We start from the raw sequence: 23,544 nt of genomic DNA, 5'->3' as shown, positions 1-23,544 counted from the left end.
GTTTTGTCTTCATTCAGCAAAAAGCAAGCCAAGTTAAATCTAATAAGCTTCCTACCTGGTTCTCGTTGACTTTTCAGAGTTAATAACATTAGGAGTAGGAGGGCTTTGGATTATTCCTATTTATCTTCACATTCTTAAAATGCCATTTATTAACATTTGGATAAAATTAATATTCTACTAAACCTAAGAAAGTTTTGGTTGCTTGAAACATTATAGAGGTCTAACTACTAGGAAATGATCAGAAACCTACACACACATATTTTGGGAATATATAAAATGGAACAAATTTTTATACCAGAAACTGGCAGAAAAAGTTAAAATGATGTATTTTGTGGGTCTTACAGAAATTCTGTTCTAGAGTCCATTACCATAAAATAGAACCAAACTTAAAAGAATTAAAGTTTGAAATAAATACATAAAATAATTTCCACTTCTAACATTATGACAAGATAAGAGTTAAATCTCTATGAAAACATGAGTGCCACCTACAAATTACAATTCTCTGGACTCAGCAACTCAAGCCCGCTGACTAGCGTGGAAAAATCGCTGTACTTCTAAACACCTCAACTAATAACTGGAGCCTAAAAGGAGTCGCACATATTGGTAGTCATGTTAGCTGACTACTCCCATATAATGGAAAACTACAATGAATTCTAACCTAAGATTACTGACTCTATACTTAAATATTTGTAATTAGAAGGCAAAGGCTCAGAAGACAAGGGGAAAAGCACATTCTCTCATATTGTTAGATCTCTGAGACAGCAGAGCATGAGATAATTTCATTATGAGAATCTTACAAAATATCCCATTGGAAACGAGTCACCAACCATACTAAAACACAAAAAGAGAGCACCTGTCCTTGTCGCAATTGCTGAAATATCTCAACCAACCACTTAGTTTTCATCAGGAGAGGATAACTAGGTGTATCAGGTTCAAATCCAGTTACATGGCACAGTTCCCCACTGGTTTGGAAGTGGGGGTTTAATTTGCTTCCAAGAGAAATGAGAAAACCTGACACATCTTCATCTCATATTCTTTGCACACACTGCTTCTGTTGTTTTCTGTGGCTGTGAAAACCCAGCAAATACGGCTATTTTGGCCAACAAAGACAAATAACAGATTAATTTTCTCAACTCCACAGAATTTACCTTGTACTATGAATAAACCCTGCATTAATCCTTTCACAAATAACCAAAGAACTTAGTTTTAGACAGGTAATTTTTGCTTTTGTGTTTGAACTTCAGGAAGCGCATTTTTTCTTCCCCAATGCAACCTAACAAATGTATTCTGAGCTAAAATGTTCTATCCTGGGTTAGAATCTGACTGGAGTTTTCTGCCACTTGTAAAACATGTAGAATGAGTAATCTTCAGTTTCTGAGGGTACTACCATTACCCTTAGATGACAACATTCTCAATTCATCACCATAAAAATTAGTATTCCTGGAAGTAATACTGGAAGGAAGCAACTTTCTGTATCCCACTGAATACAACTGTGGACAGAACTTACAGTAGAGTTTAAATTAATTAGAGTTTTAATATGTCAAATGTATCGGTGCTGAAGGCTGATACATCTGTCAGTATCCAACACGAAAGCTATGAATATTAATGCCCTAATTTTATCACTTTTTACTTGTAGATGGTTTTGGCATTCTGTGGTTTCAACAGACAATCTGGCAGTACAACCAACTTGAAATTTGAAAGACCAGTCCATGGATTTTTATTGTTTTTTTTACTGTATTATACCTTTTATTTCTTTCTAAAAATAGTTAAAATGTACACATTCCTACTCCTCCTCTGGAAGTTTCTCCGTGCTTTATAGCCTTCAGTCTCAACTTACTCATACCCAGATCTATTTGATCTACCCTGTGTGTTTGATTTGCCTTTGCTTCAGAAAGTGGAAAACCACCTGCTCTTGCTAGGAGTCAAGATTTTGCACAGAATGCAAGTCCTATGGCGGAACAAACTGTAACATGAAGTATGAGCAGTATTTTAAAAAGTTGCCTTCAAGAATGACCTCAATCACCTTGCAATTCCTTTGCTGTGTGATATCCTTCCACCCTGTTCCTAGACAGATGATCAGTGAAGAAAGACATAATAGCTGAAACCAGCAAAATATCAGAATATTCCTCTGGATGGCAACCTAAGCTTTTTTTTTAAAATTTTTTATTATTTTTAATTTATTGTTGTTGTTGAACTGGTCCTAGACCAGTTGTGAAGAGGCAGTTACTGTGTCCAAACCTGGTGTTTACATAAAAAGAACATCAAGATCCAAGTTGCAATATGTCAGCTGGTAGCTTTAAGACCAACTAATTAAGTTCAGCCCAATAATTCTACTTAAACCAATGAACCTTCTCTAGAAGAGAATCCAGCCCATGAAGAGTAAAGGTAAACACAGAACCCACAAAACCTTCTCATACTTCCTCTCTGCAAAACTACTATAACATATAAACACACTTATGTCAAAAACGTATTTCAGACACTGTGATAAAAATGAGTTATGCTTGTGCTCTAGGAATAGTTTTATTTGGGTATAATATCTCTGATCTTATTATCAATTTGAAGTTTAATTCTTCTTAAAAGAAAAAATTCTTTCTTAAAAGAAACAAAATTCTCCTACATGTCTGCAAAGCCAACACTGACACACTGTGCTTTGTAACAAATACAATAAGATGAGAAGACTAAATTATCAGACTTCTTTATAACCCCATGAGGAAAGAAGTGCACATTTTAAACTGCAAGTTAAGAGCACGTCCACATTCTTCTGACTGGCAGAACTGCTGGGCATTACTACCTTTTCTAAAACTGTAAGAAACAGGAGGCCTTCAGGATCTTTCAGAGAAGCAAGCAGTTGTGTGTTTTTAATTCATCTCAGCAGTATCACTTAACAATCCTCACACTCTTACAAGGCACACAGCCAGCACTCAGTCTACACACGACCAACTGGTGAGGCTTTTGGTCATGGTTCCCATGCTGCAGCCCTACCACGCACCCAGCAGTCAGGACCGTGCTGGCACTGGGTCTGTTGGGTTGAAGCCACAAGCCAGGGCCAGCAGCGTTGTACAACAGGACCCTGGAAACTCATCATCATCTCCTGCTGGCAGCCATGCAGAGTCCTCCGTCCTCACAGCTCCGCCGATGTCCTGGCAAGTGTCTTGTGGCTCTTAGCTGTCAGAGTAGTTTGGTAGGCAGCTTTCAGTGTCAGCCACCCCTGATTCTCAGTGTGCTTGTATGAGGGATGGTCTAAGTCAAGTGAATCATAGAATATCAACTTCTGCATGAACATGCAGGGAAGCAGGGGCCCACACAGACACTGCTCTCTCTATACAAAATGCTGAGGAGAGACCAAATGAATTTAGCAGTGGGGAAAAGCAGATCATGAGGATTCTGCACTAGAATTAGAGATGCTTCTTGTTTAATATGTATTTGTCTTGAAAGTTTTTAAGACAAAGTTTTTAAGAGCAGTAACTCTTACAAAATAAAAGCAGTCTGATACTGGGAACAAAAAAAAAGGAGGAAATGAATAGATGCTCTGAAAGCACAAAAGCAGTGTTTTACTGTTTTGCAGATTGTAGAGATACAGTTAAGAAGTTTATTTAAACAGTATTGACATGGGCCCTTTCTTTTCCCTGAAAAAGGAGAAGAGGGGGATAAAAAACCCCCATCAAACACCCCCTCTAAACTCTCAAAGAACTGCAAACCTAAATGAAACATTTGACTTCCATTTCCGACAGGAAACTGAAGCAATGAATAAATACATTATGACTTAAGCTCTCTTGCTCATACACGCAAACAAATTCCATTCTTCCCAAGGAGAAGAAGAAAAGCATATATCCTTTTGGACAAGAGCTAACAATACTTAATAGCTTGATGATATCAACAGGCTGATTCACAGACTTGTGAATTCATTTCAGTGTGTCACAGAAATGAATTTACCAGACCTATTTGTTATTCTTTGTTTATCTTCAGAGTGAATTATTTAACTTTTGGTCAACAGGAAAAAACAAAACCAGGAAACGTGTTCACTGAACTGTTGGACTTAAAAGTTTACATGTATTGTGCATATGATGTGAGAAAAAATGAAAAGGCTTGGGATCCTTATATTTTTTGCAAGTCTTTCCAAAATTGAAGTAATTCCATCTGTGGTTATAGAGACAATACCAACAATCAAAGCAACTACAGAAAAAAGTGCAGCCAAGGAAGAGTGAAACTGGAAAGTGAGAGAGCAACAAAACCAAAAAGCCATGGTAGTACTAACACTAATTGAAAATTAAGTGATGGAAGACTTTTAAAGCACAATAATCTCTATGCAAAATATTCTTTATATCAAGTAACAACTGTACTTGGAATGTCACCTTAGACAGAACAGTGCCCTGATCCAGTGTAGCTAATTCTTATGTCCCCGAATGGGCAAGAAGCATCCATAAATACACACATATAGACAGAAAGCTTTCTTGAGAATTAATAGTCTTGCGCAATGCAAAAGGCAAGAAATGTCTGCATATATGCCACTCTCACCTTACTCTGTGGTAAGAGAAACACTGATTTATGCTATTCTAACCCTAAGTATCAACCAGGCAGACTTAATGGTCCACTTAAGGTAAAATCATCTTCATATTATAGAACGATTTTATATAACATATGTTAACACTGTAACAAAATAATGATTTCGAAACATTTTTTGCTTACCTTCCTTTTCAGCAAATGATTGACTATCTGCAATGACTTTTGGTATTTCTGGATTGTAACGAGTCCCCTCTGGAAAAATCACTAAATACATCTGTGGGATTAAAAGAAAACCAAGACAGACAAGTTCTTATAACGAATGTAAGCCAATTCCTTGTACAGAAATTATCATCACTTGATAGGTCCGTATTGTAATTAATTCACACCATTGATTACCATAAGGATCCAAAGGAAATTAGAATACTTGAGCTACAATTTCTTAGCTCTAAGAAACTGTTCAAGGTTGAAAATAATTTTCTTTGAATGTACACCACAGAAAGTTGCCCAGGTGATTTAGGAAGGGAAACAGAATGCATTAACAGAAGTGAGCAAGTCAGGACTGGCTGATGTCAACAAGACTATCTATTTAGTCAAGTGGGATAAGAGGAGATTTTGAAAAGACAGTCAAATATGTCACAAATTACCTAAATTATTATTACTTTTTTAATACTTATGTTGCATCTAGTTTTTTCTTCTACTGAAATATAAATTTCATTCCATTCATAATCAGAAATACTATTAATTGAAATTATGAAAGATCAGCTACTTTACGTGCCTTTATGCATCTCACTGTGTTATATCTTAAATATATTATGAACTTAAACTCACGGTTTAACATAATTTGAACTTCAAAGTCACATTCCTTGAAACACATGCCTGCAAGGTTAGACTTTCCTAGTAAATTAGTGCGCTTGTCTAGTCAGTAACAACTGCCTATGGGTTCTCAAATCATTACACAGGTAAAGGCTGCCTAAATATCTGCATATCCAAGTCTAAAATTATGTACCCAAATAAAAGCAGTCAAATGTGATGAATTTTCCATTTGCTTTCCAAACAGAGTATAGATTTCCATCTCTCTCTGTTTGTGTGTGTCTTGTATAATCTCTGACTGCTGATGCAAAACAGCACTTAAGCACTGAAAAATTTGCATTGGGGGCTCATCTGCAGAAGAAAAGGCTATGGTCACAAATGATAACTAGCATGGAGTTGAACATGACACATTACCAGTAAAAATCATGCCTACTGTGCCTAGACTAACTACAAAATTTGTTATCTTCACAGAAACGTATCGCAAGAAATATATTAGAATAGAATCACAGAATCATAGAATAGTTAGGGTCGGAAAGGACCTTAAGATCCTCTAGTTCCAACCCCCCTGCCATGGGCAGGGACACCTGATGCTAAATCATATCACCCAAGGCCTCGTCCAACCTGGCCTTGAACACTGCCAGGGATGGAGCATTCACAACCTCCCTGGGCAACCTATTCCAGTGCCTCACCACCCTAACAGGAAAGAATTTCCTCCTTATATCCAATCTAAACTTCCCCTGTTTAAGTTTTAACCCGTTACTCCTTGTCCTGTCACTACAGTCCCTAATGAACAGTCTCCCCGCCAGCATCCTTATAGGCCCCCTTCAGATACTGGAAGACTGCTCTGAGGTCTCCACGCAGCCTTCTCTTCTCCAGGCTGAACAGCCCCAACTTCCTCAGCCTGTCTTCATACAGGAGGTGCTCCAGTCCCCTGATCATCCTCGTGGCCCTCCTCTGGACTTGTTCCAACAGTTCCATGTCCTTTTTATGTTGAGGACACCAGAACTGCACACAATACTCCAGGTGAGGTCTCACAAGAGCAGAGTAGAGGGGCAGGATCACCTCCTTCGACCTGCTGGTCACGCTCCTTTTGATGCAGCCCAGGATACGGTTGGCTTTCTGGGCTGCGAGCGCACACTGAAGCCGGCTCATGTTCATTTTCTCATCAACCAACATCCCCAAGTCCTCCTCTGCAGGGCTGCTCTGAATCTCTTCTCTGCCCAACCTGTAGCTTTGCCTGGGATTGCTCTGACCCAGGTGTAGGACCTTGCACTTGGCATGGTTAAACTTCATGAGGTTGGCATCAGCCCACCTCACAAGTGTGTCAAGGTCCCTCTGGATGGCATTCCTTCCCTCCAGCATATCAACCAAACCACACAGCTTGGCGTTATCCGCAAACTTGCTGAGGGCGCACTCAATCCCACTGTCCATATCAGTGACGAAGATGTTAAACAAGACCAGTCCCAACACCGATCCCTGAGGGACACCACTCATTACTGGTCTCCAGCTGGGCACTGAGCCATTGACCACAACTCTATGTGCGGCCATCCAGCCAGTTCTTTATCCACCGAGTGGTCCATCCATCAAATTGATGTCTCTCCAGTTTAGAGACAAGGATGTCTTGTGGGACAGTGTCAAACGCTTTGCACAAGTCCAGGTAGATGACATCAACTGTTCTACCCCTGTCCATCAGTTCCATAGCCCCATCATAGAAGGCCACCAAATTGGTCAGGCAGGATTTCCCCTTAGTGAAGCCATGATGGCTGTCACCAAGCACCTTGTTGATTTTCATGTGCCTTAGCATGCCTTCCAGGAGAATCTTGCTCCAAGATTTTGCCAGGCACAGAGGTGAGACTGACTGGTCTGTAATTCTCCGGGTCATCCGTTTTCCCCTTCTTGAAAATGGGGGTTATATTTCCCTTTTTCCAATCATCGTGAACTTCACCCAACTACCATGATTTCTCAAATATGATGGCCAGTGGCTTTGCAACTTTATTCGCCAGCTCCTTCAGGACCCGTGGATGGATCTCATCAGGTCCCATGGACTTGTGCACGTTCAGATTTTTAAGATAGTCTCGAACCAGATCCTCTCCTACAGTGGGCGCAAAGTCTTCATTCATTTTAAAGAAAAGGGATTCACAACAGTCCAAGGAGGATTATCAGTGTACAGAAAAACACTGACAAGCGTGAATGCACATCATGGGAAGATGCAAAGTTAATTACAAACTGAGAAAGAGACACACAGGAATGTAACTTTGTGCTTCTGGCCCACAAAATATCAGAATGTGCTGGTACCTGCACTTAACAACTGCAGACAACTGGCAAAAAGATCGAATGCAGAAAGATAGGACTCAGCAAGAGAAATCTCCAGAATCACCCCATAGTGAGAAAAGTTGAAGGATGCATTAAAAAGCAGAGAAGGGAAGAAGTTTAGGAACTGTGCTAATCATTGAAGCCAGCAGATCAAGAAAGAAGGAAATGGCTGCATAGCCTAGAACCCAGCAGGGAAAAACCCCAAACCAAACCAAAAAACCCCAAACAAAAAAACCAATGACAAACCAGTAAAGAGAGCTCAAGGAACGGCTGTACTTGTCATGGTATGTTTAGGGAGGAGGAGAGCTGGCACACTGCAGAGGCAGGTTTAGTCCAAGAATTTTCAAGGACCAGTGAAAACCCAAGATATATACAGATTGGTGGGGAAAGAACAAGAAAATGGGTTTAAGAGGCAAGGTGCTTACTTTTTTATAACATGACAGTAGCATAAGCACAGGGATGAGTACAGGAATCCTTAGACCCAGCTGAAGTCCACACTTTCCCCAGTCACGTATACATTTCATCTATGAAGTACACTGTTGAGATATTCAAGTAACTAAGTAAACTTTTGAGAGTTAGTTGGAAAGGGCATAATACTCAAATCCAGATGCATTTCCCACCCCACTCCCTTTTCATAAACAGGCTTATATTCAAATCATATAATTTAAATCCTTAAAATGTTACTTTGAGATGACGTACCCCCCCTCCCCCATTAAAGACTGAATGTTCAGCTCTGAAAGGTAATACAGTGGCTGTTACAAGTAATAACTGTCAGAGTAAAGAAAGTGAAGCACACAGGATAGGTATTACCATTCTTGCTGCAGAGGTCAAGACTTAAAAGCAGATAATCAGCCATCAATAGCTGATTACACAATGGAGAATAGTATCTGTTTACTCCAGTCCTACATGTGTAATACAAAGCAGAGTTTAAATTATATGTTAATTATTGTTGTAAACCTCTAGAACACAAGCAGCTGAACAGGTTTGTTGACCAGAATCTGAATATCTCTGAATTGAAAACATACCAACAAGACAGAAAAGTTGCCTTTGCATCAAGTTCAGCTTATAGAAACCTAGTATGTAGCTCATTAGGTCTACTTTACTTGAGTAAAATTCATGAATATAAATAGATGTATTATTTATTCTCACATAGAATCCTGCAAAAGACACAGATATTCTGCCAGTGCAATTCAGCCTCCCGAATCTGCTTGTCTGACTGGCTTTTCTCTTCTTCCACCATGGGCTGCAGAGGCTAAATCCTTAAGCACTATTTCCAAAGACTGTAAGAACTACAAATCTCTAAGACTTTTACTACTAAATAAGCTCCCTTGAACTTGGATTAAGAACCGTTAAGTTGTAAAACAATTTTAATTGCCTAGAAACACTTGCTGCAGCTAAGGCCATTTTTTTTTATACAGAGTATTTCATTTAGGGCTATTAGCTTCATAAGTTATGCATTTTATCACAGTGACTGCAAAATACAGTGCTCATGTTCAAAATGGCATAGAAAATTTTGCATTACTATAATCCCTGGTTCATTGATACAGTGATATAAGCACAGTAGGTCTGTATGTTCAGTTACATGGCACTTTCATGCCTATTTCTGTGTAATGGGTGGGTGTCAATACACTCGCTATCTCTCATCAATCTGAAACCTTTGAGAAGTGGATCAGGATTCATTTAGTGGAACCCTACCAATTCCTGCTGGAGCCAGAAAACCAGGAAAGAGGCAGGGGCTATCCTCAGAGTACCCAGCATAATGTCAACAAACCTGTGCAATCCACAAATGAAATGAAATGGATGAAGAGAATGGCTTTCACCTGAATAACAAATCTATTTATTTCCTCAATGTTGTCAAGGTCTCCCAGGCAAAAAGAAATAGCAATGGCACTGAGAAGGGATATGCTTCCAGAGGAGGGAGTAGGGCAGCCAAGGAAGTCTTTGAGATAGCTCAGAGTGCCACAAAAGAAGCTGGTATGGATGAAGCAGAGGAAAGGGGTATGAAGCAACATGAGCGCCTGGATTGTAGAACAAAGTCAGCCCAGATGCCACAAACATACAGTGAGAAAACATGCTAAAGAGAAAACATGGCTGAGGACAGCAGTTTGGAGAGTGTCTGGGGAGAGCAGCTGCCACTCTGTAGAAGAACATAGGGCATCAAGAAGTGGTAACTACTGACTAAAGTTATCTTGCATTTACTGTGCTGTTCCCGGATGGGGGACAAGGGGAAACCAATAAATATTTTTATTCAAAAAGTTCAAAATTATATCAAACAATGTATTTCCTTAGTTTTAGTATTATTATTCTTGCATCCTGTCACCCAGACAGATTCATACATGAATCTATTTAGACAGTTGCCTAGAAGATATGCTAGATGAGAAACATTAACACTCAGCTAAATAACTGAAAAATATCTGGTATGAGAAAGCATATCGAGTATAAGTGGAATGAAATACAAAGGTGATATAAGGAAAGCAGGCAAGGTATACAGGATTTACAAAGAAGCTCATAGGGATTTGCAAATTAGTAACTATATGAAAAATAATTATATTAAGCCTTAAAGCAGTTGTAGTAATGTATCTGTCCCCTCCAGGTTTTTACTGTTTGATTAGCACTGCTTCACATGACAAAGGTTTATTCTGTAATGGAAAGAATGACAAACCACATAGCAACCAGTAAGAGACTGGTTGTACTGAGTTAAATCCCACATCTTTCCTGTTAGGGTGGTGAGGCACTGGAATAGGTTGCCCAGGGAGGTTGTGAATGCTCCATCCCTGGCAGTGTTCAGGGCCAGGTTGGACGAGGCCTTGGGTGATATGATTTAGTGTAAGGTGTCCCTGCCCACAGCAGGGGGGTTGGAACTAGATGATCTTAAGGTCCTTTCCGACCGTAACAATTCTATGATTCTATCTCAGAATGCAGATATTCTACTCCCAGTGCATGATGAAAAGAAATGTACGTTGCGTTTTCAATTATCACACCAAACAGTTCACTGTTCAGAAGAGTTAACTTTCTTTATAAAACAAGAAGATTGAGTATATCAAGTGTGGGCTGGATATATTGTTACATTAAGAAATGCGTTCATCTTCTTATGGTGTACATTAAAACAGTATTAACACAAAAGTGTCCTTCAAACTGCGCGACAGTCTCTGCTCTCACAAAATGTAAAATTGCAATTTGTTAATAATCAGCCAATCTGATGGAATTTTAAGCAAAATCACATTGTTTCAAGTGAGTTTTGCCCGCAACAGGTCCAATAATGAACCACGAGTGGTTCACTTCAATGACAGTCTGAGAAACAAAGTAATTTCCAAAAATAAATAAGAAAATTTATAAATTCAAGATCCCCACTAAGAGAATACAGGTGCAATAGCATTTCAGTCTAGCATCAGTTTCGTGCATGTCTAATATTGCTGCGCTACATCTGGGAAGAAGAATGGAGCAATTGTGAACAGCAGGTCAGGAGAAAAGGCTGTTAAGGCAGGCAAGTGAGTAGAAGTTGTAAGACAAGGTGAACAAGGAGCATCATGCAAGTCCGCTGTCCATACCAAAATGAGGCATACCAGATTACTAATCTGGTTGTACTGTGAATATAAGACAGCCAAGAGGCAGCCTTATTTTTCCTGTCTGCATTCCACCTCCAATTTACTTTACAAAACCAGGATTTGCTACACTAACTAGAATAGAAAACTGGTTCTGCCTTCGTACATATCCTCATTTTCTTAATGGGAACAGGGATAGCTCCAGACAGGCTGAACATTAATCATCTGGATTCTTTTGTTTAAATTGTATGTGGAGAGAAACTGTAAATAACAGTGACCCTTAACACAGATTCCCGTCCATCTCCTCTCTATTGGCTTGTAATTCTTTTTCTTAACAGCTGAAAGGCAGGCTTTTCTCTAGCACTACATTAAAGAAAGAACTCCACCACATACATGCAGAATGACAAAGCAGCAACAGCTGCTCACTAAACTGAGGAAAAGCCCACCCTGAGCTGTAGCATCCAGTGCATAAATTTTAATAAATATTCTGGAGTAGTAAATTAATTATTCTCACATTAAACTGTTGAGTTCAGGGTGTACTCGCTTTACTGATTAAAATGTCTTCATTTTAAATGTAATATGGTTGCTTGTGAATGTCACACCAAGCTGTAGAACTGCAAAGTTTCTTTATGAATAATGCAGTAAGGACACAGGTCATCATATTCTCCCAGTAGCAACTGTAGGATAAAGAGCATTTACAGCATCTCCATTTAAATTCTCAGATAAAGTGGATTACAGAAAGTTTAGTCTTCCCTCAAATGACAACTCAATGGTCTGTTTCTTTTAGCCCAGCAGATGTAAACATTTATCTCTGTGAATAGGCTTTTGACAGCTTTGGTTTTGTAAAACTTAAGTGTCACTCCGTATATGGTTTGACCACAACAGATTTAAAACAGAATGCATTTCTGCAGCAGTTACATTTCTGTTTTATGCTACTGCCCTAGAGAATACAAGGAAAATGGTACCAACTGCCTGGTAAACACGTCCAGGTTCTGTGCCCATTTCCAACACCACCAAACTGGATTTATTTCTTTCATTAATTACATGTAGACATCCACCATGGAAAGCAGAACCCACAGCTGATGTAACTTTAAAGAAAAGCTTTATGCCTAAATCTCCCCTCACATTCCAGTTGGTCTAAAAATCATACACTAGCCTGTCCAGTCAATTTATGGCACTGTAACAACACTGAACATCATTTCCAAAAACGCACAGAATTAGGTGAGTTTCTAGGCATATCTGCCTAATATTGTATTAAAAAAAGTCCATGTTTCTATAAAGGACACTAATTTTATGGAGTTCAAGTCAAGACTCTTGACACAATGAAAACCTTACTACAACAAACCCTTGTATTTTAGGGGGTGCAGAGGGAAGCCAGAAAGCCAGACTCAACCAGAAGCTGCGTAGAAAACCAGATGCTAGCAAGAAATCCATAGGCCTGCGTGAGAAAACACCCTGCTAGGATATTTCATCCAGGCTAACTGAAGTGAACTTAACCAGCACTTTATAGGAGGGAGGAATTGCTTAGGGGGATGACTACAAATATGTTTCATACCTCCTCCAATTTGTCTTTGCTTATTCCAATACACCTCAGCCTTTACAGAAAGTAGAATCTTTGCCACTGATATACAGAAAATAACTCGATGCAATGCAAACTTTTCACACCCCAGGACCTTCCCTGGCACAAGCTACCACTTGCAGGCACAAGTTACATCATTGAAGATGACCATCTTCTCCATGTGGACATCATTAGATTAGACATAGGACAGAAAAGTTTAGCTGTTACAATGTATTTCTGGCATTTGTAACTTACATGCTATAAACTGGAAACAGATGCACTTTCTTGCTTCAATTAAAAACAAAAATACCTGGTTTATGCTACATCTTAGTTCAAGACACAATGAGCTTGAGCACAGGGATGCTTTACTGATTTAAGCCTCTCAGTAAGTGTAAGGCTGGTTTACTTTCTCAACACAAACATAAACACAATATCTCCAAAAAAAAAAAGGTTTCACACACTGCATTTGGAGTGACAACTCTTAATCCCATCATTTTAAATAAAATTAAAGTGTAACTGTTCTATATCAATGCTTGTTGAGTTGGTTTTCTTAAGTCTAGCCAGCAAAGCAGAAAACATTTTAATGCACAGCAAGTAATGGACGTGAAGCACTGTGATTTTAACCACTGAGCCACAAACCATACAGGGAGTCATGAGAAAAGTCACTTGGCACTAACAATCATTCTTCAAATAGAAAATTATCAAGAGTTCAGGGTTTCTTTGTTGTTAGTTTTGTTAGGTTTTTTTTTCTCCTCTAGGCGTAGCAGACAAAGTTACTCAGTTCTAAGATGTCACTGCCATTAAAAATTATGGATTGCTGGGATGACTAATTAAGACTTGGTAACAATGGCTCTTGACTTTCAGAAGTCAGGAATACCAGTCTCTGACAAGTATACAGTAGTCTTTTGAAACACAGGAAACGCTAACAGTGGTTTCTCAAGGAAGGTGTTATAACTTATGTTCCAAGATGCAGTCCAGATTCCCCCTGCCCTCTACAGACAGAACCACAAAGTTGCAGTTATTCATAAAGGACTAGTCAAATTTTCCCAAGTTTAATTAGAGGTATCACTCTAATTACAGAAAGTAACTGTAAAAACATACAAAGAAAACAAATCCATATTACCATCTTGTAGTTTGCAAAGATCAGGTATGGCTCATTTCTCCAACAAGCCTTTGCCATTAAAAAAGGCACAAGACATGCAGAGAAGGGAGGTATAATCTTACCGGAGTCTCAGCTTTCATCTGGGCTCGCAACTTCTCTCTCATTTCTTTTTCATTGAATTTGGCACTTCTTTTTACATAGACTCCTCCATGCTAAAAATAGGGAAATAAAAAAAAAAGTATTAAATATTTAAGTAGTTTAATGTAGAATAGTTGATAGAAGAACAAACAAGATGAGAGTGAAAAGTCACCTTTATGACTCATACTGCAAATTGCCCACAAGGCAAATTGCCTAGGTTTTCTCCTAGGATGAAAGCACCTGAAACTAATTTCAATTTGCATGTACTTAAGTTCACAAGAATTTGTTTAAGTAAAGATCAGATCTAAAAAAAAAAAAAAAATAAAAAAATGCATAAGACACTTGAAGTGTCTATTTAAAGGTGTTAAATAATTTAACTGAAACATGGCATTGGAACCAACCCCAGCAATCTACCTATTCCAAACACCACTGACAATCAGCTTACCTTGTATTTAAAGGGAAAACAGCACAACTGAAGTTACTCACGTACAACTACTTATAGGTCAATGTTTTCAATTTGGTGTGCTCACTCTTAAATAGTGACTAATGCAAATACTGGAATTACAACTATAGTACCTCCACATAAAAAAATTATTAATAGCACAAAAGTAACTAGCATAGCTCTTAAAAACTTCTATGCACTTTTATTAGAGAAACAAATCTTTAATAAAGATATAATGTACTGAGAAAATAAGTAACACAAAGTCTGCAGAAGACAAAGGATATTATAGAAGCATTTTTACTGAAAACCATTATAAAAAGCTAGGCCATTTCCTGGAAAAGATTCATTTTATGAGTTGTTCCACACAGTTTCTCAGAAAAACTTCAGTAAAAGGACTATGACGAAGCTCAAAGAAAGAGAGTTATAAAGAAATAAAATCTGCCTCATCATTTCCCTCTTTCGTCACTTTGTTTTATCTAAGGTGTACCTAACAAGAGGATGTAAACAAACATGCTCCAAAATGAACTACTAATGCAATGAATTAAATGCTACTAATGCAATGAATTCTGGGGGCATAAAAAAGGAAAGACCAGAACTTCCAAATAACAGAAGTCTGTTTCCAAGGTACATTGTTTTAATGGGTTTTGTAACCGATTCCCTATTTCGATTATAGTCTTTTCTGCCTGCCCTGACTCTTGGCATTAGGATTTGTCAGATAATTTCTGTCCATTTATGGTTTTACACACTCTTAACAGAAAGGTGACAGTAAGATTAAAACTGGTAAATGCTGAACCTTATTCAAATGTCTTATCTCAGGAAAAGATACAGTACATTGTAGAAACAGGGGTGGTAGGGTGTGTGTGTGTAGCTATTATTTGCATGGCACAGACAGGAATAAAGTTTGAGGACTTCGGAGGGGCAGGCAGAAGCAGCAATTACGCAAAGCGTTTTCAGCCTTTGTTTTTTATGGTGTGGAAAGATGGCTGTGCAGCTGCTTAGCTAGTAGTATTTGACATGACTTTTAAGTTGTTCTCCAAAAGCTGCAGTGGAAAGGAACAGAAAGTCAATGGTATCATATTAAATATTCTGTCTTAACATTATTGTCTGTGGTTACCTTCCAAGGTGAATTAGCCACCTGCAACATTAAGATGTGCTGCTGTGGCTGGCAGGGGACCAAAGCGAGGAAGAGAGTCCCCCAGTTAACCAAGCTTGGCCTTCAGCAGGCTAGAACATCGTTATCAGCACCCCCCAGAAGCAGTTTACCAGTCACGGATAGATAATGGCATGAACAGGAAAACGGTCCATCGTCTGTGCAGCAAATGAGGGCTGCCCATTACCCCCTCACTCCACATGTAAGAACGCTTTTAAGATCTGACACCACTGAAGTGAAGTCTTATTCTGTACAGTGGTACCACAGCAGCCGCTTTCAGGAAAGGCAGACTTGATCTGGTTTGAGAAATAATGCACTTGCTTCACAAGACTTCCATGTAATTGCTAAGTAATTGTTCCGTGTGAGCTCAACTATGTCCAGCTCTGATAAATGAGGGAAGGCTGGAATCAAAGTCTTCCCTTATTCATCAAATTACTAAGCAGCTGCAGTAAACTTGAAAAATATTGGACTACCTTTTCCTTGTTTAATTTGTGAACCTGGAGAAATCAAATTACTATTGTACAGTTTCCTTAGGGACACCACAAGACCAAAGACAGGTTTGGTGTCCCCACCTCAGACTTTTTAATGCACAGAAATAGATTTGTACTTCTCATGTAGATACAAATATATAGTCATGTAATGTAAGAACAGACAAATTATGTACTGCAAGATCACCATTTGCTGCACAGGACCCAACTACGTATATGTCAGCTTCCCTCAGCTGACATATACATACAGGGTTACAAAGCTGAAGAGAGGCAAAATGCCGTACTAGCTAAGTATTTGGCTAAATTTCAGTAACAACCAAAAGGGTGCACCAGCTGATGCCAAATAACAGAAAAGATAGAGGCATGCTTCCTATGTGAAAAAGTCAAGCAAACTCTGGGATATCAAAAATATTTATCAAAATTATATCCAGCCTCACCAGGAGGTTAGATGAAGAGGAGATAGCTGCATTTTGGTGGAGAAAGATAAGGGAAAACCAAAATTTAGATCCACCCAAAAATAATAAAGCCATTTTATGAAAATAAATATTTCTACATAATAAATCAAACCTGGAACATAACAGGTTAATTTAAGTGGTTCTTTTCTTTTCTTGCTATTAGATAGCTGCCTCCAAAGAAGAATGCTAGTTATGCAATTGTATATAGCTCAAATTCCCCAATTTGTATTGCATTTCCTTTTCAGTAAGAGATCAAATATATGAATGCTTTTCAAAACGGATTTCTGGAAGTACTGTTTTTAAGGTTAGAATTTTTTTCCGCTGCACTTTAAAAGCCCTTCTCTCAGTCAACAATGGATTATGTTTACAAATATACTTCCTTTGTGCCTGAATTTTGCTCTCCTGAACATCCAGACCACGTTTATTTCCAAACAGGATGTTTACCTGAGGTAGGGAATATGAATTCCGTGAGCATGGCGTAATTACGTGGCTTTGGAAACTTTTAGTAGAGTGTAAGTGACATCACTGACAAAACATCAACAGGAAGTGCAGGAAGTGTTTTATGTTTTTGCACTGTTTGGTGTGATAAAAACAATAAAAATACCTATTAGCTTGCACTGCAGGCCTGCTGCATCCCGTCTCAGTCATTTAAACACACATGCATCATCACTGTTAGTACGCTGCCTTCCATTTTTGTCACTAACATATACATAAATATGTATATAAATATACATAATCATCACCCAAGAAATCTTGTAGAAGTTTTGTGCTTTAAGGAATCCAAGGCTGAACAGATTTTATTTAATATATATATGTTTTGATTAAAAATGTAGGCTACATTCAGGTTAAATTTCCACAGGAACCTTCTTTTAACAGTCAATATAGCAGTCAGGAAACTGAGCACCGGATATTCCAGATAGCAATAATAATTTTCAAAAATCTTGAAAAAAGTCATTTCTGGACACCTAGTGATAGCAGATGGAATATATAAATCCTGTCTGTATTTTAATTAAAGCAGACTTAAATCACCACCAATGTAATGGCTACAGACAAGGACAAAGAGCAAAATACTTCCATGCAGCAGACTGGTCACTTTAGAGGAAACAAAATGTAGAGAACCAGTCATTAGTGGGGACAGGCATCAGACATCACAGAAGTCCATTTTCTCCCAACAGATACCTTCAGTGAGGTAAGACAGGGTGTGACAGTCTGTACTTAATTTAGGTGACTGGGACAGCAAACCCACCAGTAAAAATATATTTTGAACAGTTTCTTACTTTCTCTGCAGAATATTCTTTTCTAAACATAGCTATGCTAGAAGAAAGGATGGCAACTACCCATACTCCAGGCTAGATTCATACCCCACTTGATGTTTAAGCAAGTAGGTGCTCTTCTCATCCAGAAGACAACAGATCTTTTTAATTGTCAAGGTGAAAACAACTGAACCCAGTATCTTGGGCAACACTGACCTCTTACACAATGAACAGACAGTAGAAAACTCAACCACTGTCTGTGCTCCAAGACAGAATGCTGAGACAATTCACAACCTAGCGATGGGCATCTTGTGTGACATGATCCAAGACTGTGAACCTCTGTTCAAATCAGGTACCTGCACCCAAGCTAGAAGGCAACATCTGATTGCTGGGAAAGGCCAATGTTTAAGGCAGAAAGGAAGTGGGCTTACCTGTGAGAAATACCACCCGTACAGCGGAAGCCACTTCAACCCATCTTTCAAGACATACCGGACATGCCCAAGAGCATTCTGCCTAATTGCCAACATGTCTGCAATAATCCAATCAACTGCAAAGACAAAAGCCCAAAATGTTTAGTTAAATTAGTTTTTAGTTGCCACTGATGAAATAGAAAGTGCACGTTGCACATATAAATATCATTAAAGGTATCTGAACTAGAAGTTCTTGCTTGTTAGGACAAGGCAGGAAAGAAAGACACAGTAAACAGACAAGCAGATTTTAAAAAATCTACAAAACTTCTAAGACATAAATACAAACCTGTACATTGATGATTTGATAAATATATTACATTTTCTTTATTTTTTGGCAAATCCCCATAGATTATTACCTAAAAAAAAAAAAATACAGTATTACTTTACTATTTATTTTCATTGCATTATGCAGTGATGACATCCAACACAGTAATCAGCTATTTACTAGGGAAACTGCCAGCAAGTTAGCACCATTAACAGAAAAACATCCCATCACTGCATCAGTAGCCATCACGCATACAACTGACTTCTCAACAAAGTGATGAATATTAACCAATGAAGGCTTAAGAAAGCTGTTCAGTAGTTGTGCCTCAGCCCTAGAATTGGATCCATGGAATCTGACCTACATCCACAAGAACCCTACATTATTGTAATTAATAACATGCAAAAGTACCATTTAACTTTACATAGCTAATGAACAAGACATACTTCAGACAGACACTTATTATCATTCAATCTAAAATAGTAAATATACCTGGACTAGATCAAGGAGAAAATCTTAATCATTTGCCACGATTTTAATAATCAAGATTGGACAAAGAAGCATGAGATTGAGTGGTGTTTCTAAATTGGGTGTTCAGCTTCCAGCCACCAGGTTTTGTTTCAATTTTTCTGTTATATTAAAGACACCCTTTAACCTTTATTTCCCTGCCTACTAGTGAAATAACCTTCTGAGAGCATGACAAGGGCAAATGCCAAAGCAGTAAACCAAGCCACCATTTAAAATGGACTAATTCAATTACTTTTATTTCAAATATAAAATGAGAAATTACTGAAACCATTCCAATTCTGAATTGAATAATCCATACAGATGTTTTATCTTTAATAAATATTTTCATTATTGTCCTGTGTTTTGGTGGGATAGAGTTAATTTTCTTCCCAGTAGCTGGTACAGTGTTTTGAATTTAGTATGAGAATAATGTTGATTTCTAGTTGTTGCTAAGTAGTGTTTATACCAAGTCAAAGACTTTTCAGTTTCTCATGCCCTGCCACTGAGAAGCCTGGAGGGGCACAAGAAGCCAGGAGGGAGCACAGCTAGGACAGCTGATCCAAACTGGCTAAAAAGATACTCCATACCATACATCATCATGCTCAGTATATAAATAGCAGGGAGTCGGCCAGAAGGTGCCAGCTGCTGTGCTCAGGTCAGGCTGGGTACTGGTTAGTGGATGGTGAGCAATTGTGTTGTGCATCACCTGGGTTTACTGTTTTTTTTTTTTTTTTGTTTGTGTGGGTTTAATGTTTGTTTTCTAAACTTTTCTCTCTTTCTGTTAATTCCCTTTTAATTATTATTAGTATTGTATTTTATTTAATTTTAATTATTAAACTGTTCTTACATGAAATGAAGCTTTGTTTTTCAACCAGTAAATTCTATGCAACATTTTCCCCTTGCTCTTGCCAACACCAGTGGCTATACTCCTTGTTTCTAGCTGTTACTGGTTTAAACATACACTCTTCTTCAAAATGACTCCATTCACCAAAAACCAAAGCACTATTTGGAAGGTTTACCCACTTATCACCACTTCCCTAGTCTGGGCCACGTGGGAACTTCATGAGGAAGATTTAGCTAATATTCAGATCTTGATTTAACAGAATTTAGTATGCAGGGTCTTTCACTGATCTTTACACAAACTTTCTCTGAGCACCTCTGAAAAACCTGCCCACCTCTTGATTAGCCTGTGATATCAGATGGGTAATGCCTTGTATTGTAGCACTCTGCAAAAACCCCACATAAAGTTGTTCGTTTCACATTCATGCCATTTATTCTTCTTTGAAAACGCAACAGCACTGCTGATCAAATTTTGTTTTCAAGGCAAGAGATATTGGCAGACTAAGACATTCAGTAAATACGTGGACAAAAGATCATCCAGCATGCATAAAGAGAACATTATTTATTTTTTTTTCAAAAACAAAAATACATGCACAATAAATTTTAACTGAACGTTATTTGTAACAAGCCAGTTGACAAGTATACTCTGCACAGTATCCAAGAAATTCAAACAAGCTGTAGGAGTGGTTTTCTCATTAAAGTTCTAGAAGAATTTATAATCTTACTGCTGACACTCTATTTAGTACCACACACTTATTTAGTGCAAGGTAGCAGATCAGAGGATGTGATCCTACATGCCAGGTGCAAAAATTACTCTGAAATAAAAAAATATCTTCCTACTCTCACTTACGGAGTTAAAACTTCAAGTGTAGAGTTTTCAAGCAGTGTTATATACTAGGTCCATAAATACTGTTTTCTTTAATTTCAAGTTAAGACCCTACTATGCAGTTTCTGGCAAAGACTGCTTTAGAGGAAGATAAAAAGCCCAATACAACAAATCACTAAACCAGAATGCCCTGAACTATCTGCACTTTGTTTAAAACATAAGAAAATAAGAACAAAACAAAATCTGCCCTTGACACTGTACGAGCTGTCCCACACAAGAAACAGGGTTTGAAATACACAATTTGTAACTTCAGCTTGTGAAAATTTCCACTTTAATGTAAAGATCTCAATGTAACCAGACCCACAATTCAAAGCATTCACTTGTGACTATTGCATGAGTAAAAACAAATATAAAGGATAATTCCCTTATTCCCTTAAAAAAAAAAGAAAAACGTTTGATTATGTCTGCCAAATGTAACAGTTAATCTGTATTATTTTTTTATTTCAATAAGATTGGAGCTAGTTCACTTTTTAACCCCAGAGGAACACCCGCTTACTGTTACTGTAAATAACTTCTATATACAACATTATGTTTTAGCAGAACGGTTACATGTGTTTACATGTAATGAACCAAAATAAAAATAAATAAACAAAAATCTCTCATTTCATATTTGTAATTAGTTCTCTTAAACACAAAACATTGAACATTTTATTTCAAAGCAAAGGGAGGAGTGAGAAAATCTGGAAACTGACTGCTCAGATGCCTTGGCCAAAGGGGATGCAACAGCTTTCTCTGCAGCATCATTCACTTCAGCACTGCCCACAGCACTGATCTGGAGAAAAGGCTTACACAGCTCATCAAAAGCAAGCAACTCACCTAATAGACACTCACAGCTAGGAACTAAGAGGTACAAACTTACAATACAACTGTAACTACAAGCAGGTAAGAACGACAACTTCCAACCTACATTCTCTCTAGAATCAATTCTTCAGATTTCACACGAGATACCTATACTGTGAGCAGCCACACAGCTCTCCTCTAACAACAAAGTATTTTCACTTGCTATTGCATTTCTTTAAAAGTTAGTAGACCTTACAACAGAGGGTTAACAGCTAAAAGCTTTGAATCCTGCAGAAACATTGCCCTTTTCCATTTGAGATGATGCCTGAAGAATTCACCAGCTTGTGAATAAGCAGGGAAGTCCCCTTAGGGCAAGCCTTCAATTTCTGGCAATCTGATGCTTTAGGTGAATTACAGTACTTAATGTAAATTATAGCTGCAGAAGGAAATGGTATCGTAGTCTTCTTTATGGTCTCCAGAAAACCTCTGACTCCCTACTGTTTTTTGTAGCTAACTTTGCAGAATTCCCTGCTGCAGAGACTGCACAGTCTCTGGCACCTTTCTGCTGCTGCAGAAGAGATCAGTAAAAGCAAGCACTTGAGTGATTTACCATGGACAGCAATGCAGAAATGAGTACCCACAATGACAGGTTGTGTGCACGCTCTTTTTGAAGGAGCCTGAAGAGAACAAAGTAGCTAACAAATTCCTCCTCAAGGGGGGGAGCAAAGAGGGAATGCAGAGCACCACAGGGGATGATCTTCCCCTCTGCAAGGACACTCACTAGCAAGCAGCTAGGAAGTGGTAGAGGACATGCTTATGAGGCTATTTTCAGTTTCAGAAGTTAAGGTACCTAGTATTTCAGATAGTACATGCACAATTCCATTAATGCCAGAGTATCCTATATACTGGCTTGAAACACTGAGAAGGTGTCCTGTCTACCACAATGAAGCATGTGAGGATCCTATTCAGCTGAATAGGTGCTGCTTTATTAAAAATAAGGCACAATGAAGTCAAGCAAGGAACACAAGGTAAAAGGAAAGACAACACAGCAAGCCAAATTAAGCAGAAATTTGAAGGGAAAAAAAAAAAATCAAGATAAGACTCATAGCCTAACACTGCAGACATTACTTGGTTACAGTACATTAAAATGTGTGCTTTTAGCCAAGTTTTGGCTGCTTCACAGCTCAGTTCACAAGAACGGGTAATACAGTTACTGTTAATATGGGGTCTTTCACATCTGTTTACATAGGTGTGCTGTCAAACTCAATTCAGTGAGGTCTCAAATAAAGGAAACTGGATGCTATTAGACTAATTTCTGTGGGAAGGCTGATACCCAGCTTCCTTGGATGACATACACTAAGTTGTTCACCTGTCGAACAGGCACAAGACACACCTCAGACTGTCATGACCAGAAGAAGCTCTGATTCACTTGCAGGAGGTTACAACAAATTCTCATGATGGGAGAATTCACTAATTCAGTGACAGGCTGCTCTAGGCATGCAAATGAGAGCTCCTGGGTGATATGGTGACACCAGTTTCAGCTTCCCTATCAGCATCATGTTTTCTTCCAGTGCAACATATTCAGCTGTGGCTGTAGTAACATGGTAGATCACTTAGCAACGTAAAACAGTCCTGCTGCTATGCAGCCACATCTGAATAACTCATATTTTGCATAGGTTTTCACTGCAACAAGGTGTACAGTCCCAATTTAGACTTCTGTGTCCTGCTTCTGAAATCTGTACATAACAAAGAAAATTAATCACTTAATCACATTCTAGCTACATCAGCTCAGTAAACAGGGCCACAATGAGGTAAAAGTAACCACACTATCAAAAACCTACTTCTAGGAAAGAGATTATCTTAATAAGATAATTGGACATTGCTGATAACAGGAGCAGTTCAGGAGCTGATAAGCAAGCAGTTCTGGCACTTCTGTTTCAGTGGCAGTAAAGCAACACAGCTCATTACTGGTGGTAAAAACTCATCTTACACCAAATCAGATGCCTACCAGCATACTCACTCTTGGGTCCTCAGCCTTCTTAACC

The 23,544-nt window shown here is 38.4% G+C and overlaps 1 protein-coding gene across 3 annotated transcripts in view; it reads right to left on the bottom strand.

Moving 5' to 3' along the window:
• The window catches only part of AGPAT5 (1-acylglycerol-3-phosphate O-acyltransferase 5), a 57,543-nt gene that overhangs the window by 22,844 nt on the left and 11,155 nt on the right, over window positions 1–23,544 (bottom strand). For 2 of the 3 annotated variants that reach the window (XM_057414072.1, XM_057414074.1), the window contains exons 2-5: window positions 18,511–18,580; window positions 18,186–18,301; window positions 13,951–14,040; window positions 4,687–4,777 (exon numbers count right to left, since the gene is read on the bottom strand). In XM_057414072.1, coding sequence (XP_057270055.1) covers window positions 4,687–4,777; window positions 13,951–14,040; window positions 18,186–18,301; window positions 18,511–18,580 — 367 coding nt within the window. Of the gene's footprint in view, window positions 1–4,686; window positions 4,778–13,950; window positions 14,041–18,185; window positions 18,302–18,510; window positions 18,581–23,507; window positions 23,532–23,544 lie in introns of those variants that run through there. The other variant, XM_057414073.1, reaches the window with a different exon arrangement.

This window comes from Pezoporus wallicus, unplaced genomic scaffold (assembly GCF_028554395.1).
Source record: "Pezoporus wallicus isolate ANWC-B61680 ecotype Strahan unplaced genomic scaffold, APGP_CSIRO_Pwel_v1 contig_6428, whole genome shotgun sequence".
Lineage (NCBI taxonomy): Eukaryota > Metazoa > Chordata > Aves > Psittaciformes > Psittacidae > Pezoporus > Pezoporus wallicus.
Note: the sequence above shows the minus strand (reverse complement) of the source record. Positions and strands in the feature narration are given on the sequence as shown.